The sequence below is a fragment of the Myxine glutinosa genome, chromosome 8 (assembly GCF_964187855.1).
Source record: "Myxine glutinosa chromosome 8, kmMyxGlut1.1, whole genome shotgun sequence".
Lineage (NCBI taxonomy): Eukaryota > Metazoa > Chordata > Myxini > Myxiniformes > Myxinidae > Myxine > Myxine glutinosa.
The window spans coordinates 17,180,640-17,200,045 of NC_136268.1; the positions used below are offsets into that span (position 1 = coordinate 17,180,640).

The 19,406-nt window shown below is 48.3% G+C and overlaps 1 protein-coding gene across 1 annotated transcript in view; it reads right to left on the bottom strand.

Moving 5' to 3' along the window:
• Positions 1–17,689, bottom strand: part of LOC137432184 (calcium-binding protein 5-like) — a 42,886-nt gene extending 25,197 nt beyond the window's left edge. Inside the window, exons 1-2 of the mRNA XM_078783926.1 lie at positions 17,671–17,689; positions 12,666–12,803 (exon numbers count right to left, since the gene is read on the bottom strand). Coding sequence (XP_078640052.1) covers positions 12,666–12,803; positions 17,671–17,689 — 157 coding nt within the window. The remainder of the gene's footprint in view (positions 1–12,665; positions 12,804–17,670) is intronic.
• Between the last annotated feature and the right edge of the window lie 1,717 nt (positions 17,690–19,406).

Below are 19,406 nucleotides of genomic sequence, written 5' to 3' on the forward strand. Positions count from 1 at the left end.
CCTGCCTGCATGGCTCTGAAGTACTCCGCCGCAAGGCTTCTTCTGCTCAATACCCGCTCCACCCCATCATGCATCTCTGCCATCAAATCAAATGGACTCCTCCGACGACCCAGGTACATTCACCGTGGCTCCGGTCGTAAGTTTGTTTATTTGCAATCAGGTCACTCCATCCCCGTCCTCTGGTCGGCTCAGCGCACTCTCACTCTTCGTCCCAGCGCACCTGGTCACAGCAACCCACACGATCGCACCTCCTGCCTACGAACCCTGGCTAAATCACCTGAATTCATCCCTGCTGTTCAAAACAACATCAAGCTCACCCTGTTCAACACCCGGTCCCTCAACAATAAATGCCTCATCCTGAACGAATACATCCTGGATAACAAACTGGACTTTCTCTGTCTCACCGAAACCTGGCAACAACCTCTGGACTACTACACACTCAACCTCACCACACCCAATGGATATTCCTACGTCAATAAACCACGCTCGGAGGGCCGAGGTGGTGGAATTGCCGTTATCCACCGTCAAGACATCAAGACCAACCTCATCTCCATCTCATCTGCTCCATCATTTGAACACCTGGCTTTAAAACTCTCTGGTCACACGCAGTCAGTCATGGCTGTCGTCTACCGCCCTCCCAAACCACACCCATCATTCCTGTCTGACTTCTCCTACTTTCTGACCCAGCTATGTTCCATCTCCCCCTCAATCCTCCTCCTTGGTGATTTCAATATCCACATGGACTCCACTGACTCCACAATAACCACTGACTTCACTGATTTACTCACCTGCTTTAACCTCACTCAACATGTCGACTTTCCTACCCATATCCGTGGTCACATTTTGGACCTTGTCTGCTCCACTGGATTAAATTTGCACCATCTCTATGGCTCCGACCTCACCCTCTCTGACCACTTAGCCATCACTCTGACCATCAACATCCCCGCCCCAACACCAAGGCATTATCGCACAATCAACTTCCGTAAGCTAAACGCTCTTTCACCTACCTCATTCTCATCCACCCTCTCTGAAAAAATGTCCACTTCTCCCTTCATTGACCTCCACACCCCTTCCGACCTCACTGACTACTACAACCACACTCTCTCCTCCTGCCTTGACCAGCTTGCGCCTGTAAAAACCAAAACAGTTTCTTTCACCCATTCTGCTCCCTGGTTTACCCCTGAACTCCACCTGATGAAAACTCGTGCTCGCCAACTTGAAAGACTCCGCAATAAAACGGGTCTCACAGTTCACTCCCAAGCCTACAAGGACCACATACAACACTACAAAGATGCCCTCTCCCGCGCCCGCTCTGCCTACTACTCTCAAATTATCCACTCTGGCTCCGGAAACCCAAAAGCACTCTTCTCGACAATAAACAAACTCCTCCGCCCCCTGAACACCACCACCCAGTCATTCACAGTAGACAACTGCATCTCCTTCCTCTCTTTCTTCCAACGCAAAATTGACAACATCTACAACAGCTTGACCACCGCCGCACCCGCTCCCCCTCCAACCACCTGCCCCCCCTTGTCCTGCCATCCCCTGTCTCGGTTCTCCCCAATCTCTCCTACTGACCTCTCTGAACTCCTCATAGGAATGAAAACTGCCACCTGCACTCTTGACCCCATCCCCTCCAGCTTTGTCAAAGCCTCCCTCCCTGCTCTCTCTCCACTTATCATTGCAACAATAAACTCCTCCCTGTCTACAGGCATCGTCCCACCTTCCCTCAAAATTGCTGCTGTTACCCCCATTCTAAAAAAACCTGGTCTAAACCCTGACACCCTAAACAACTTCAGACCCATCTCCAACCTACCCTTTCTGTCAAAAGTTTTGGAACGCGCTGTAGCCACTCAACTCAAACATCATATCTCTGCCAATAACCTGTATGAAACATTCCAATCCGGATTCCGCTCCAACCACAGTACTGAAACTGCTCTCCTCAAAATCACCAACGACCTTCTCCTCTCCTCTGACGCTGGCAACCTCAACATTCTCGTCCTCCTCGACCTCAGCGCTGCCTTTGACACCATCGATCACACTATCCTCCTCACCCGACTTGAATCCACCTTTAACGTTACCGGCACTGCCCTCTCTTGGATTAAATCATACCTCTCTGACAGATGCCAGTTCATCTCCATCAATAACTGCAAATCCCCCACTGCTCCCCTCCCCCAAGGTGTCCCCCAAGGTTCAGTTCTTGGCCCCCTCCTCTTCATCCTTTACCTGTCCCCGCTCGGTCACTTAATCCGCCGTCATGGTCTCCAATTCCACTGCTTCGCCGATGACATCCAGCTTTTCATCTCCACCAAGTCCGTCTCCACCGACACCCACTCTATCCTGACAAACTGCATCACTGAAATAAAATCCTGGCTTCAAATCAACTTCCTCAAGCTTAACTGTGATAAATCTGAAATAATCATCATTGGCCCAAAAACGCTCACAAAATCCACCCATAACTTTGCCCTCAACATCGACGGTATCCCAGTATCCACCTCCCCTCACATCCGGAATCTTGGCGTCATCTTTGACCAAACCCTTTCCTTCGACAAATACACTAAACAGATCACAAAGTCAGCCTTCTTTCACCTGAAAAACATTGCCCGTCTCCGCTCATCCCTCTCCTCCACGGCTGCAGAAACCCTCATCCACGCCTTCATCACCTCCCGTCTGGACTACTGCAATAGCCTCCTCTATGGTTCACCCTCAAAAATCACCAATAAACTCCAATACATTCAGAACTCCGCTGCCCGTCTACTCACTCATTCCCGGACCCGTGACCACATCACCCCCGTCCTTTACAAGCTTCACTGGCTCCCCATCCCCCAGAGAATCCAGTACAAAATCCTCCTCTTGACATACAAAGCCCTCCATAACCTGGCCCCATCCTACCTGGCTGACCTCCTCTCCAGACACACTCCCACCTGCAACCTCCGCTCTGCTGGTACCAACCTCCTGACCCCCTCCATCCGGACCAAATTCAGATCCTGGGGGGACAGGGCCTTCTCCATCGCTGCTCCCACCCTCTGGAACTCACTACCTCACACCATCAGAGACTCCTCCTCACTCACCACATTCAAAACATCACTAAAGACCCACCTGTTCAACGCTGCATTCAACATTCAACCCACAGCATTTAACCCCTGACTATCTCTTCTCCTTCTCCCTCCTTTTGCTTTAAATATTTCCCTATTGATTCTTGTCTTTTTGCAATTGTTGTTTTCATGTATTGTTATGCATTATGTTTGCCACTCTGTCAAAGCGCCTTTGGGCTTCTGGAAAAGCGCTATACAAAATAAATGAATTATTATTATTATTATTATGTGTTAAAATGTTGAAGGTCAACTCCTGTGGGAAACCCAGAAAAAAAGCTGTTGAATTCGGGTACCGAAAAATTATTTTCGAGAATTTTTATTTTTTTTAATCGGCCCTTAAGTAACTTATGAGGGGTCAAATAAGGGTTTTTCATGATTCTGAGTTGATTGTTAACATTTATATTTCACCACAGACACTCCTTTGTGGAAAAATAATTTCTAAATATATCTCATTTTCTACTTTGCAGGACATGGAGTCTAGCAATATGGATGAAGACGTTACTCCACCTGTGCTCAATTGCTTCATCTGTGCACGCTCGGATACACCAGCTGAAAGGCTCTAACAGGCAACTCCAAAGGGATACTCAACTTTATTGAAACAAGCAGAAACTGTCGAAAATGTTACTGTTGTGGAACGTATGAAGGAGGCTCAAAAGGAAGGAAAACTGAGGTACCACCAGAAGTGTAAAAATGATCTGTACAACAACTTTGTTGCAACCACCAATAAGTCAGCTCAAGCATCAAAGGCAGAGAAAGAGTCATCAAAGTTGAAGAGAAGACGCACTACTTGTGAGTTCAGTTCATCAACTGGCTGCAGTTCTAGAAGATCACAGTCAGTTGACCTCCTGTATAAGGATGTATGCATTCTTTGCAACCAACCAGCCCATCTCTACAAAAATAATCCAGCACAAGCTAGAAAGAAATACAGAGTGCCAGATAATTTGACTGCAGATACACTGAAGGCAAGCTTGCTGAAGACAGCACGGAGTCGCGGGGATGACTGGGGCACTGAAGTCACTGGACGCCTGGAAGGGATCAACGACTTGGTAGCAGAAGAAACACTGTACCATTTGCGATGCAAACTTATGTTTGCGAGAGATGACAGTTTGTCCAAGACTGATGAGGAAGGAAAAAGGAAGAGAGGACAGAGGAGTATTGATGAGGAGCGAGAGGCAGTTTTTATTGAATTCTGCGAATGGTTAGACTCAGAATTAGAGCATGGGGTAATGAACATGGACCAAGTCCATGAAAAGCTGCAGGAGTTTGATCAGTCACCAGAGAAGAGCCTTTCTTATTCAAAGCATTGGCTAAAGATAAAACTTCTAGAGAAATACGAAGACACCTTGTATTTCACAACACAGGAAAGAAGGGCAGATGTACTCTGTCTCAAAGATGGCACCGACAATATTCTGCGAGTGCATCATGCTAATCTTGACCATGGAGATGAGAAGACTCAGATCATAAAGACGGCACTCAAGTTCATATCCAATGATATTGCCTTGATTGATTTAGGTCCAAAGTCATACCCCACCACACACAGTATGACTGACATCGATAGTCAGCTGACACTTGTTCCTGCAAGCCTTCAGATGTTCTTGAGACCGATTGTCAAGACAGACGAAAGAGTTGCCGTTTGGGGGCAGAATTTTATTAAGGCCTGTCGACCTCGGTCTGGAGTATTGCCACACCAAATGGGGCTTGCCATACAACTTGATCATAGATTTGGGTCAAAATGGATGCTCAACAAGTTCCACCGGCTGGGATACACTGAGTCTTACACGGAGACACAAAACTACAAATACTGCTTCCTTAATAGTAGGAGTGGAGATGATGTTCCAGATTCTTCTGGCACTCTTGACACCATTGTGAAGGAAACCGATGAACAGATCAATGATGAGGTTGCGGTTGATGCTGCGCTTGAGGATCAATCAGTGATGACAGCCAAAGTGCCAGCCAGTGAAAGTGAATTGTCAAGTAATGATCAGGTGGTCTTTATGGAGGTTGGGGAAACAAACAATGCAGTCACTCAGTTTGTTCGAGACAATATAGATTTAAACATTGTCTCTATTCACGGAAACACTCCCTTTCACTCAATGGGTTGGATCAAAGTCACCTCTCCGGCACCACCTTTGCCAGATCCACAGACAACAGCAGCTTTCCCCCGGGTGAAGTTGAAGGCACTCGACAAAGCTAAGATCCTGAGAGGAACTGAAGTAAAGATTATTCCATTTACGAACAGGAAACAGATAGGAACGAACGCGATCATGTTTCTCCCCCTCGCTGAGCTTTCCTCCTCCCTGGCTCATGATCAGCCACTCCTCACTCCAGGTGACACACTCTGGGCAGTGGGGTGGGTGATCAAAGCCAACGATCCTGAGTTCCCACACTCCAACTGGAATGGCTGGATGAAGAAAATCCATGCTAATGATGCAAAGCAGAGCACACAGATCGAGTTCCTCCCAGTTATTGAAGGAGGCCCTAATGACCTCAACACCATCTTCACCACTCTGAAAGAGTGCATACGGCGCGCTGGGGTCGCTATAGTGACCTTTGATCTTCTGATTTGGCTGAAGGCTGTGAATATAATAAAGCAGGCAAATCTACCCGTCATTCCAAGGTTGGGTGGTTTTCACCTGCTGAAGTCTTATCTTGGATCAATGGGTAACATCATGGAAGATTCTGGACTACTAGATGTGATCCAGTTGATCTATCCTGGAAGTACGACAGCCAACCACATCATGGATGGAGGATGTTTTGACAAGGCAATCCGTGTTCACCTCCTCATCGATGCAGCCATCTATCAACACATCATGAAACTTGCCTTCACTGAGGAGGAGCGTGGTGACATGAAGACCTTCATGGAGAAGGTGGCTGATGGGAAGATGGGAGCCAGACACTCAGACCCAGTAGTGCCAGTGTTTGAGCAAAGGTTTGAAGAAACCTTCAAACGACTCGCAAAAGGAGGAAGGACACCTGCACTCTGGGTGGAGTACCACCACATGGTAGATGTGATCAAGGTCTTTATCAGAACCGAGCGACTTGCAGACCACAATGGGCATCTGTCCTGCATTGTTACCAAGATGCTTCACATCTTTGCCACTGCAGGCCATCGTCAGTATGCCAAGGGTGCATGGCTGTACTGTCAACTCATGAAGGAACTAGAAACTTTGCCTGCTTACAAAGACACCTTAGAACGTCTCACTGCCCACGGGAACCACGTTGTCCGTTACTCAAGTCATGAGTGGTCCGGCACATGGTGTGACATTTGCATTGAGCATGTCTCTGAACCCCAGTGACTATGGATGGACAATAGGTGTGCATGGGTATGAGCCAGTTCCAACACTGGACCCCACGGCTCCTGAGGAGCTATTGCAGTTCACGAGCTGTAATTGTCATGGAGATTGCAGCAACCGGCGATGCAGCTGCAAGAAGAATGGGGTCACGTGCATCTCGGCCTGTGGAGTCTGTAATGGCATTACATGCAGAAACTGCAGTCATGATGTTGTTGAGTCTGAAGAAGACATAGACAATGACTGTTGAAACTTCTGACATTGTGAATGAGAAATAACTCTTGAGTATTATATATGGATGTGAAATAAAAGCTACTTTGTGTGTAAATGTAAAAGTGAAAATATAAATGTTAACAATCAACTCAGAATCATGAAAAAACCCTTATTTGACCCCTCATAAGTTACTTAAGGGCTGGAAAAAAAAAATTTCTCGAAAATAATTTTTCGGTACCCGAATTCAACAGCTTTTTTTCTGGGTTTCCCACGGGAGTTGAACTTCAACATTTTAACACATGTTATTACACACCTTTACAAACATATTGGTGAAGAAATTTTTTGGTAACAATTTAGTCAACAGATTTGTGAAATATCTCATAAAATGCCCTTACTAAGGTAGCGCCATCAATGTCTTCTGCCTATTGTAATGAAGAGGAATCGCACTCTATGCGTACCAAAAAGCACATACGCCGGAAACCTCAGAGTGAATTTGGTGACAGTATTCACATATTCTCTAATGATCGTGGAAGGCTCCGACTTGTGCCAGATAGACTCATTTTCCAGGCTTTGGCAGCCTAGTAAAGAGAGAGCTTGACTCCTATTGGGAAAGACGACACAGAGATGATAAATGTACTTAGCAAAAGCTACTCTTCATCTCCAAAACGAGATAAAACAGACACTGAAGTATCAGACTTGGCCTGCACAACCAGAAGAGTTGTAAGAAATCGACAATTCTTTATGTCTGCAGAGATTAGCCACCGATGAAGAAAATGTTTCCGGTTCCCTCCCGGTCTCCGGTTTCCAGTTCCTTGAGCTTGGTTGGCCCTTTTTGGACTCTGCCGCTTTTCCTCCAAGATAAGTACTCCCGGTAGTTTTGTCGAGTTTTTGTTGTTGATTTTGCTGTCTCTGTGTTCACTGTATGCTTCTAGCTCAGTTTTTGTTTTAAAACTTGTGCAAATTTGAAAGTATTCATCAGATTTTTCGTGCGGCGTTTTTCAGGACTACCTTTTCCTAGTCCAAGTCCACATTCATTTTTTATATTGTCCTTTCTACCTAATACCCTCAGCCCTTTTGTTTTCTCCACAGTTCCGTTATTTATCCTTGTTATTCTCCTTCAAATTACCCCAACTATAACCCTGAAGGAGCTCGGGCTCCCATGTCGATCGGAAGAATGGACGCGACAAAAAGCTGGAATTCGTCCGAGTTGCTTTATTCAAACAAAACACTCAGGTACTCTGAAAAGCCCGTTTATCGGGCAGCAATATATATACACACATTATCCCGGAGCGTTTGCCCAGGAAAGGCGAGAGGGGGCGTGGCCAGGCGTCCCGACCGAGGCCTGGCAAGTTGAGCGTGGGCCTGCCCGGGCGTCCTGGACAAGCCCGGCATGGTGATCGCTCCGCGTCCTTGATAGGTGCAAGGCGATTGTGAAAACCCAACGGTAGCCGCTACACACGTCCCCCCAGAATCGACTTGCACCGGCAGGGTCAATTTGAGGGGGGTCCTGATGACCCGGCCGAAGCGACCCCTGGCAGGTCGTGGGGGGGGGGGGGGTCCGGTGTGGTGGTGGGTGGTCGAGTGGGGGGCACCGTGGACGGGGGGCGGCCTCGCCGTGGCGGAAGGGCCACCCGTGGTGGTTGGTCGACGTCGACGTGCGCCGGCTTGAGGCGGTCCACCACAATCTGGTCCGACCTGCCGCCGATGTCGATGACAAACGACTTGTCGTCCCGTCGCAGGACCCGGAAGGGCCCGTCGTATGGCGGCCGGAGTGGCCCCCGATGTGCGTCGTGATGCACAAAACCATACTCCGCTGTGCGAAGTGCTGGGGGGACGTAGGACTGGGGGTCACCGTGGTGGGATGTTGGCACGGGGGCAAACCGTCGGGCGGCCTCCTGGAGGTCCGAGCGCTGGTGAGCTGCGGACCAGGGACTGGTAGCGTCGGGCACGAATTCGCCCGGGACGCGTAGCACCTGGCCGTAGACAAGCTTGGCGGTGGATGCCTGGAGGTCCTCCTTGGGGGCCGTGCGGAGGCCCAAAAGGACCCACGGCAGCCGGTCGGCCCAACCGCCATCTTGAAGGCCGGCCATGAGCGCGGCCTTCATGGAGCGGTGGAATCGCTCGCACAACCCATTTGCTTGGGGGTGGTAGGCCGTAGTACGGTGGAGCTTGACCCCAGGTTGCGGGCGACTGCGCCCCACAGCTCGGAGGTGAACTGTGGTCCGCAGTCTGATGAGATGTCCGCCGGTGTGCCGAAGCGGGCGACCCAGGTGGCGATGAAAGCCTGCGCCACGTCGGCGGTGGTGGTGGAGACGAGGGGAACGGCCTCCGGCCACCTGGTGGTCCTGTCCACCATGGTTAGCAGGTGTGTGAACCCCCGTGACGGGGGGAGGGGGCCCACCAGATCCACGTTGACGTGGTCGAAACGTCGTTCGGGCACGGTGAAAGGTGCCAGCGGGGCCTGGGTGTGTCTGTGGACCTTGGCCCTTTGGCAGGCTGTGCAGGTGCTGGTCCACTCGCGGACGTCCCGACGAAGGCCGTGCCAGACGAATCGCGCCGACACCAGCTTCTGGGAAGCTTTCCGGCCCGGGTGGGAAAGGCCGTGGAGGGAGGCGAAGATGTGGCGTTGCCAGGTGACGGGCATGATGGGGCGAGGCTGGCCTTGGGAGATGTCGCAGAGCAGGACAGTGTCCGCGAAGGGGATGTCGGCCAGGCGGAGGCCTGTGTCCACCGCCCGGAGGGCTTGCACCGTGGTGTCGTTGGTTTGGTCCGCCACCATAAGCGCGAAGCCCACGCCCAGGTGGACCGCGTTCGCGCTGGCCCGGGAAAGACAGTCGGCCACAGCGTTGTTTTTGCCGGCGACGTGCCGGATGTCTGTGGTAAACTCCGACACGGCGGAGAGGTGGCGCTGTTGGCGGGCCGACCACGGCTCAGTGACCTTGGCCATTGCGTAAACCAACGGCTTGTGGTCGACGAACGCCGTGAAAGGTCGGCCCTCCAGGAGGTGGCGGAAATGGCGGATGGCCAGGTGTAGACCGAGGAGCTCACGGTCAAACGTGCTGTATTTGAGCTCGTTCGGCTGGAGTTGCCGGCTGAAAAAAGCGAGTGGCTGCCAAACCCCATTCACCCATTGCTCATGTATGGCGCCCACCGCGTAGTCGGAGGTGCTCGGCCCGGGACGTGCTGGCGACAAGGATGTCGTCCAGGTAAATGAAAAGGAATGGCAGGGCACGCAGCACGCCGTCCATCAAGCGCTGGAACGCCTGAGCCGCGTTCTTGAGACCAAACGGCATTCGTAAGAATTCGAATAAGCCGAACGGCATGATGACTGCCATTTTAGGGACGTCAGCCGCCCTGACAGGTACCTGGTGATATCCCCGTATGAGATCAATTTTCGAAAAAATGACCCGTCCTGCCAGACGGGCGGAGAAGCCTTGGATGTGCGGGATCGGATACCTGTCGGGGGTGGTAGCGTCGTTAAGGCGGCAGTAGTCGCCACATGGGCGCCAGCCACCCCCTGGCTTTGGGACGATGTGTAGTGGCGAAGCCCACGCGCTATCGGAGCGCCGCACGATGCCGAGGTGTTCTAAAGCGTCGAACTCGGCTTTGGCCACGGCGAGCTTGGCTGGGTCGAGGCGGCGGGCTCTGGCGTAGACCGGCGGGCCCGTGGTTGGTATGTGGTGCTCGATCCCATGTCGTACTGCGACGGCCGAAAACGTCGGCCGCATGAGGGCCGGGAACTCCGTGAGCAGGCGAGCAAACTCGTTCGCCGCTGGGAGGGCGCATGCCAGCTCGGTCGGCGTGGAGCTGCTCAATGTGCATACCAGGGAGCTGAAGGTTTCGGCGTTGATTAAACGACGCCTTTGGACGTCCACCAGCAGTCAGTGTGCGCAGAGGAAGTCGGCGCCTAGCAGAGCCATGGGCACGTTTGCGGTTACAAACGTCCAAGCAAAGCGTTGGCCGCCGAAGCAGAGGGTGACGTTGCGCGGGCCGAAGGTGCGGATGGCCGATCCGTTGGCCGCAACCAAGGAGGGGCCGCAAACCGCGGACTGCCTGTCCTGGTCAGAGGCGGGTATGACGCTCAGTTGGGCGCCGGTGTCGCACAGGAAGCGCCGTCCGGACGCTTTATCCGTGATGAACAGTAAGTTGCCCGTGTGGCCAGCGCTCATGGCTGGTAATGAACGCCGGCCCGGCCGTTTCCCGGCCTGCCGAAGGTGCACGGTGGTCGGCATGTCCGGGCCTTCTGTCCGAACCTGGCATGATAGTAACACCACGCTTGGTCAGGTGGAGGCCCCGGTCGTCGTGCTGGAGGTGGTCAGCTCGGTGTAGCGGCCGCCAATTGCGTCGGCAGTTTGGTCGTTGACCGTGTCGGGTGCTCGGGCGCCATGGGTATTGCGTTGGACGGCGGTGGGCCCCAGGTCGCTGCTGCGATGCGCTGGCCTGTGGCGGAGATCTTGTCGGCTTCCCTGGCAAGGGCACGGGGATCCGTGATCATCGTGCTTGCTAGGGCGAGGCGTACCGGGCTAGGCAGCTGACGGAGGAACAGCTCCTGGAACAGGAATGCCGGAGAGTGCTCGTCGAGCAGCGAAAGCATGTAGTCCATTCGCTCGGAAGGGCGCGTGTCGCCGAGCTCGGGCAGGTCGAGCAGGCGCCGTGCGCCTTCCGCCGATGGGAGGGCGAAAGCGTCGAGGAGGAGCTTTTTAATCGCGCCATATTTGTCAGTGGCTGGCGGGCTCTCGAGGAGGCTCAGGGCGCGGGCTGCAGTGGCTGAACCGAGCGCTGCTACCACATGGTGGAAGCGGGTGTTGTCGGCCGTGATGCCTCGCAGGGCGAACAGGGAGTCCGCCTGTGCGAACCAAACCGCCACGTGAGCCTCCCAGAAGGTAGGCAGTTTAAGGGCCACTGCCGTGTCCATGTCGGTAGGTCACCAATGAAGGAGCTCGGGCTCCCACGTCGATCGGAAGAATGGACGCGACAAAAAGCTGGAATTCGTCCGAGTTGCTTTATTCAAACAAAACACTCAGGTACTCTGAAAAGCCCGTTTATCGGGCAGCAATATATATACACACATTATCCCGGAGCGTTTGCCCAGGAAAGGCGAGAGGGGGCGTGGCCGAGCATCCTGGCTGCGGCCTGGCAAGTTGAGGGCGAGCCTTCCCGGGCGTCCTGGACGAGCCCTGCATGGTGATCGCTCCGCATCCTTGATAGGTGCAAGGCGATTGTGAAAACCCAGCGGTAGCCGCTACAACCCTTGTTTAGTTTCTAGAAAAAAGAAAAAAATCTATTTCCTTATCACTTCCAAACCTTTTACCACCAACGATCACCATACTCCCCCCACCCCACTTCTACTTCCTCTTCCCGCCTCTCAATTTTTGCCCTTTTCCACACTGCTTTCCCACTCTGATCATGGTGGTATTCACTAACCAGCTTAAAACTCTTTTCTTCAAGCTTTGCTTTACTATTTCTTCTTCTTCTCCTACTTCTTCTTCTTCTTCTTCTTCTACTTCTATTTCTACCTAACCCTCAATAATAATAACTGATTAAATTTAAAAAAGGCAACTGCCCCTGCCGTACCTACCAAATGCATAATATAAAGCTCCACATCTTACCCTGATGGTCTTCACAGTGCCATTTTAAAAGTTTCAATTTCCTTTTTCTCCCGTGGTGAATTTTTTATTGTATCGCTCTTCTTTTTCCTCTTCAGAAGTTTGTTTTCAAATAAATCCTTCAACCATACCAACACATACAGCACTTCCTTTCTACATTCTACAACACTTCTACATTCTACTAAACTCGCCTTAACAACCCATCCGGCCGCTGAGTTATCCAGGCCTGGTGGCCTCAGGTCCGGAGATCAGGGAGCAGTTCCGAGGAACCCCCTCATGGTAACCTCTGAACCTCAATGCCATATCAATATATCGGTATGCATGCTTTGCACTTGTAGTTCATTACTGTGGATACTGTGAGCATTATGGTTCATAACCCTGCATGCTGTGTGCGCACAGGGATTCAATACCGTGCATGCTGTACTCTCGGGAGTCCATTACAATGCGTGTTGTGCACTCACGGTTCATGTTGATGTTCTGTGACAATTCTAGGAGCTCCATTTCAGTGGGCATGTAGCCCATAGTCCGCATGCAGTTCCCTAGTACCGCACAGTTGATGAAACCTTTTCGAGCAAACTCATTGAATGCTGCTTTTAGTTCTGTTTGTCCGAGAAACAAGACGCATTCCCATTAGGGTGGCCCTTAAACGGGGTGAAAATTTTAAAATGTTAATTTGAATGATCCCATAGCCTAAATGTAATCCGTGTGGGATGGAAACACTGCAGTAAATATTTCATACACGTCTGTTTATATTTAGAGGTAGTCCAGGCACCTTCAATAATCAAGATTTTATATATATATATATTTTTATATTTTATATTTCAGGTCCATAGATGTGATAATTATTCATAAGCATGTTTTATCAAACGGTGTTTATTTATTTCTGTGATACATACTGTATTATCTGTGATATGTGTTTTTAGTGTTACGTGACCTCAATCACACGGCCAACAGGGGGAAATGTTCAAGGGTACTGGACTACCTCTAAGTATTTATGGATTTAGCTGACGTTTGGCCGGGTTTGTTTTGAGAGCAAATGGACCAGTTGTAGAGGGTGAGAGCTTAACATGTCAAACTTTCAAAAATAAGGCCCACCTGCCCATAGTTACAAAAATCAACACATCTTTCTCTAATTCACCAAATGTCCGTCCGTTCCCAGGTACCACAAAAAGGGCTGAACCGATCGCAACGAAATTTTGGGTGGGTAATCCTGGGACCTCCTGGAGTAAAATAGGCCATATTGATTTTCCAATTTCAGCTTTGGTCTCCAGCATTTTCAGTTTTGGACTCCCGCTTAACATTATTGTCTGGGGTACCGCAAAAACGGCTGCACCGATCGCAACGATTTTTTTACCCCTGCAGTAAAATAGGCATAATGCAAATCTTCCAATTTCATGTTTGGTCTCCAGCCTAACGTTATTTTCCCACACCTCTCGATAAGCTTCTTTTTCTTTCGACCTTACTGGTTGATGTGAAAAACCAATTGGTGGATAACTCCAAAATACCCCGAAGACCAAAAACACCTAAAAGACCCCAAAGACCCAAAAGCCACTGAAGTCCCTGAAGACCCCAAAGACCCCAAAAACCCCAAAGACCCAAAACACCCCAAAGACCCAAAATACCCTTAAAGGCCATGTGGCTCCAAAAGACCCTGAAGACCCAAATGGTCCTGAAGACCCAAAAGACCCTGAAGACACAAAACACCCGAAAGACCAAAAATACCCTGAAGACCCAAAAGACCCAGAAGACCCAAAACACCCCGAAGACCCAGAAGACCCAAAAGACCCAGAAGACCCAAAATACCCCGAAGACCCAAAACACCATGAAGACCCAAAACACCATGAAGACCCAAAACACCCCAAAGACCCAAAATACCCTGAAGACCCAAAACACCCTGAAGACTCAATAGACCCTGAAGACCCAATAGACCCCTAAGATCCAAAAAGACCCCAAAGACCCATAACACCCCAAAGACCCAAAAGATCCGGAAGACCTAAAAGACCCTGAAGACCCAAAATACCCCAAATACCCTTAAATACCCTTTATACCCAAAAGACCCTTAAATACCATGAACAACCAAAATGCCCCAAAGACCCTTAAAGACCCAGAGGAACCAAAAGACCCTTTAGACCTAAAAGCCCCTGAAGACACCGAAGACCCAAAAGACCCCGAAGACTCCAAAGACCCAAAACTCCCCAAAGACTCAAAATATCCTTAAAGGCCCAGAGGATCCAAACGATTCTGAAGACACAAATGGCCCTGAAGACCCAAAAGATCCTAAAGACCCAAAATACCCCGAAGACCCAAAAGACACCGAAATGGTCAAAGATGCCTATCCCTCTGAAACGACGTGTGGTGAGTCACACTAGTAAAGTTAATTCGCGATTCGAGTCAAACATATTACTGTGGACTGTGGGGTGAATACGTGGTCAAATCTTCCACCTGGATGATCACCAATTTAATAATAATTATATTTATATAGCGCCTTTATATATACAAGGTGCCGAGAGAGATGGAGAGAGATTTGACGTATATTTTATTGTAAATTAAGTAGAAAAAGTAAAACAGTTGGAAAACAGACAAAAGTTACATATCCAAAATCAGAAGTTACATCCTAAATTCAAAAAGCGATCAATCTGTAATGAAACAACCATTTTGCGCAGTGCAAAGTACATTATTTAATGCCCATATATAATAAAAACAAGTACAAAAAGTTTTAATTAAAACAAAAGCCGCGTCGATGTTACACAATGCCTAGATGCAGCTGTGCCTATAACGTCGATGTTATAGGCACAGGACATTCCTATTGATTCGATTACTTGATGTTATTTTTGTGCAAAGTGAAAATATATCTCGGCAATTTCCCGTGTGTGGCGACGAATTTTAAATACATCTCGGCATTTTCCCGTCTGTTATTTCAGGCGGTGTATGACTGACCATGCCGCGGTTTAAAAAAATATATATCTCGGCAATTTCCCGTGTGTGGCGACACGTGAACGAAGCTATGCTCCTCTCTCCACATTATTGTGACGACGTATAAATTAAATATTTCATCGTGACGATTGTCATCAAATGGACGAATTTTTAATATATCTCGGCATTTTCCCGTCTGTTATTTCGGGCGGTGTATGACTGACCATGCCGTGATTGTAAAAAAATATATCTCGGCAATTTCTCGTGTGTAGCGACGAATTTTTAATATATCTCGGCATTTTCCCGTCTGTTATTTTGGGCGGTGTATGACTGACCATGCTGTGATTGTAAAAAAATATATCTCGGCAATTTCTCGTGTGTAGCGACACGTGAACAAAGCTATGCTCCTCTCTCCACATTATTGTGATGACGTATAAATTAAATATTTCATCGTGACGATTGTCATCAAATGGACGAATTTTTAATATATCTCGGCATTTTCCCGTCTGTTATTTCAGGCGGTGTATGACTGACTATGCCGTGATTGTAAAAAAATATATCTCAATGGACTTGAAGTTACAGGCCTTTGAGAATTCATTTCGTTCTATAAAGGGCAACTTTCATCGGATTTTCTTCCCGTTTTTTTTCAACCGAGTCTAAAACTATGTTAGCGACTGTGAAAAATGAAATGATATATCGAATTTGATTTGAAAGAAAACTGTGTGAGAGAGGAAGACACCACGGGCCTACAAAACAGGCCTCAAAGCTATGCGAGTTAATAAAATGGTGGATATTTGTTTATATGAAGCCTCTCCCAAAATGGGTGGAGCTATGGTTTTCAGAATGGGTGGAGCTTTGAGGTTTTGTCTTCTCTGCAAGAACAAGAACAAGAAGAAGAAGAAGAAGAGAAGAAGAAGAAGAAGAAGAACAACAACAACAACAACAGCAGAGGGCACTCTATGAGCAGCGTCTGCTACGCGGCTAAAAACAAATCAGCGTTTTATCAATAAATAGCACACTGATGAAATAATATGGCCGCCATATTGGTTTTTTGGTGGGCGTAACATCAGGCCTGTAGGCCTCTGCTGATAATACACTGCCTGGGTTTATTGCGTCAAATTTACATTAGCGTGGATAGGTCGAGTGTTGATTGGAAGGCGGGAGGAGAGATGTCTTCAAGTGTCACATAGTATCGCAGTTAGTGAGCTAAGGCGTCGACACAGGAGCAAGGACTGCTGCTCCCTGTCCTTCCATATGTTCCATATAGTGTGGTCAGATAAGGGAACAATATTTATCTGCTGGACAAAAGTACCATTTTTTGTGTGTGGGTTCCCTATCATGCCTACAAGCAATTTCAATGAGGAGACAATCGAGATCGGTTACTATACGCCCACAAGAGGGCACTATGTACGGTAGGGGAAAATGGGCGTCGCCGCAGTGTGGAACCGACGGGAACGCTCTTTTCGTGCTTCATTTTCCGATGGAGGCAAAGCATTTCTTCGCAAAATGGCGGCGGTAAGTGCGATTTTGAATAATTTTGAATTGTTTTGAGTATTTATTGATGCAGTTGAGACATTTTGAAGGTTCAGATTTAGTAAAACTAACTGTTTAGCTGATGTATTATGTAGTATTTGTGTCTTAATCCTAAATACACATCTGTTGTGGGCAATATGTGATGAACAAGACGTTTTTTTTGGTTGGATTTTTTTCTGTTATTTCCGAAAAGAAACGATGTTATTACACCCATAGCAAGCGGGTGTGGGTAGCAGGGAAGTAATTTGGCGAAAAGGGTCTGCACATGAGCCATTTCAGCTTTATAATATGCCATTTATGTGCTCTATGTGGAGTTATTCTCTGTTAACCTCCCTCCCACTATGATAAATTTTGGGCCCGAATGTAAAAAAGGGAGGGGTAAGGCAAGTCATCCTACCATTATTTTTTGCTCTCGCGACTCTCCAAATGGGGTTTTGAAAAAAATACCATCCCCAGAGAAAAATAGACTGAATGCTTAGAACACCCATCTTTCTCCTAGGCAAGCCTGCTGTGTATTTAGTAAAACAGACCATCCCCTGTTGTGACAGCAAACCTGACAGAAATTGCTTTTTTGATGGATATATTCTATATAGCAATTAGCTATTTCAAGTGAAGTAGTTAAATTACATAATTACATATTTCTATCAATTATTCTTCAAACCTTTTCATGGGCAAGCTGATCTCAAACACTGCGAAGTGGCACAAATCGTGCTACACAAAATTCAACGATCAAAAGCTTGAACGAATTCGGAAACGGGCCAGCCTGGACTTCGACAACGCCGCCGCAACTGCAAAACATAGCAATCGTCACAGGTCTGTGGACGACACAAAGCGACAATGTTTGTTCTGTGGCAGGGACGGTACAGTTGGAACTGATCTTCACGAGTGCATGACTTTTGGTGCTGATAAAAAAATTCCCCAAATGGCCACAGAATTGCAGGACGGCGATTTATTAGCTAGATTGACTGTAGGTTCTGATTTGATTTCAATCGAAGCAAAATATCATTTCGATTGCCTCACGAAGTTTCGGAATCGCCATCGGTCGCTGAAAAGAAACGAACAAAAGACATCGGCAGATGAGTCGGAAATGATGTCCCAGTCGCGAGCTCGTGTTGAACTTTTCACGTATGTTGAAAACTCTGTTATGAACGGTCAAGTTGTGTTCAAACTCAGTGAATTGTATGACTTGTATCAAGCTCGCCTTAGTGACCTCTGTATAGACAAGCTGACAAACCGGAGCAGACTAAAGAATGAAATACTGGAATACTTTCCGGAAGCAACGACAGTTTCTGAAGGACGCAATTTGTTGATAGTTTACAGAGATTCGCTATCGTACTTGCTGAAGGACCATATGACATCACGGGACTATGATGAAGAAGCACGTACACTCATGAAAGCTGCCAATATCATTCGCAGAGACCTGTTCGAACACAAGAAATTCACCTTTTCTGGAAATTTTCATCCGGGATGCCAAAAGGAAGCCATACCCACGTCTCTTCTGTCAATGATCACAATGATCTTGAATGGGTCGGACTTGAAGGACCAAACTAAAGTGGTCACAAGCGTGTTTGACCACGTGTCAAACAATACTTCTTAATGCTAAGAAAAAGGGAACTGACACAGATCACGGCCACAGGCACACGTATCCTCCACCGCTGCCGATCTATATTGGCCTGAGAATTCACGCACAGTTTTGAGACAAAATACTCATTCAGGCCCTCTTCAAGTTAGGGCTCAGCATTTCTTATTATCATGTCCTGGAAATAGAGTCGGCAATGGCTGTGTCTTTGAGTGAACGATTCATTGAGGACGGTGTCGTGTGCCCAGTTCAACTCAGAAAACAGATTTTTACTGTCGCGGCTCTGGACAATATTGACCACATTTTATCCTCCACATCCGCTACATCTTCATTCCACGGCACTGGTATTTCATTGTTCCAGAAGATTTCAGAAACCAATCCCGGTGAAGTTAGAGAACCGATAGGATTTCCACCAAAGGGTACCCAGCCGCTGATGCTCAAGAGCTATCATGATGCCTTGGAAGTGCCAACAAACGTAACAAAATGTGAGTAGATGCCTCCCGCTACCCAGCTATCTTTGACGCCTGCAGAAACGGAAACAGTTGGCGAAACCGCACCGGAGCTCAGCAAGTGGATAGATTACTGCATCCAAAAAATGCGAGAATGCGAAATTTCTCAGGGAGATATGGTAACATGGTCTGCCTTCCACGCCGCTCTCCAATACTCCATAAATTGTACAACGATATCAGCTATGCTTCCACTGTTCTACGAAAAGTCTGGAACACCGTAGATGATCAAACATGGTATGGACGTCGTTAAAACGGCCACCAATTTCTTGAACCCTGGACAGGTCGCGGTTCTTACAGTCGATCAGCCACTCTATGCCATTGCCAAGTCAATACAATGGAAATGGCCTCTGGAATACGGTGCGGAACATTTCGTCATCATGCTGGGAGGGCTACACATAGAAATGTCTCTCTGGAATATCGCAGGAAATCTCCTTGACCATTCTGGGTGGACAGACGCTCTGACGAATGCAAACATCACGGGGTCCGGTACTGCCGAGTCATTCTTGAATGTCTCTCATCTGAAGAGAACCAGGTGAGTTTGCTCTGAGTATGTAGTTTGTAAAGTGACGACACTGACGATTTTTCCATCTTAACGATTTTTTCTATTATTATGAACACATAATCAATTCCCTCATCTTTATACTTAGACACGCACACCAGGTTACTGT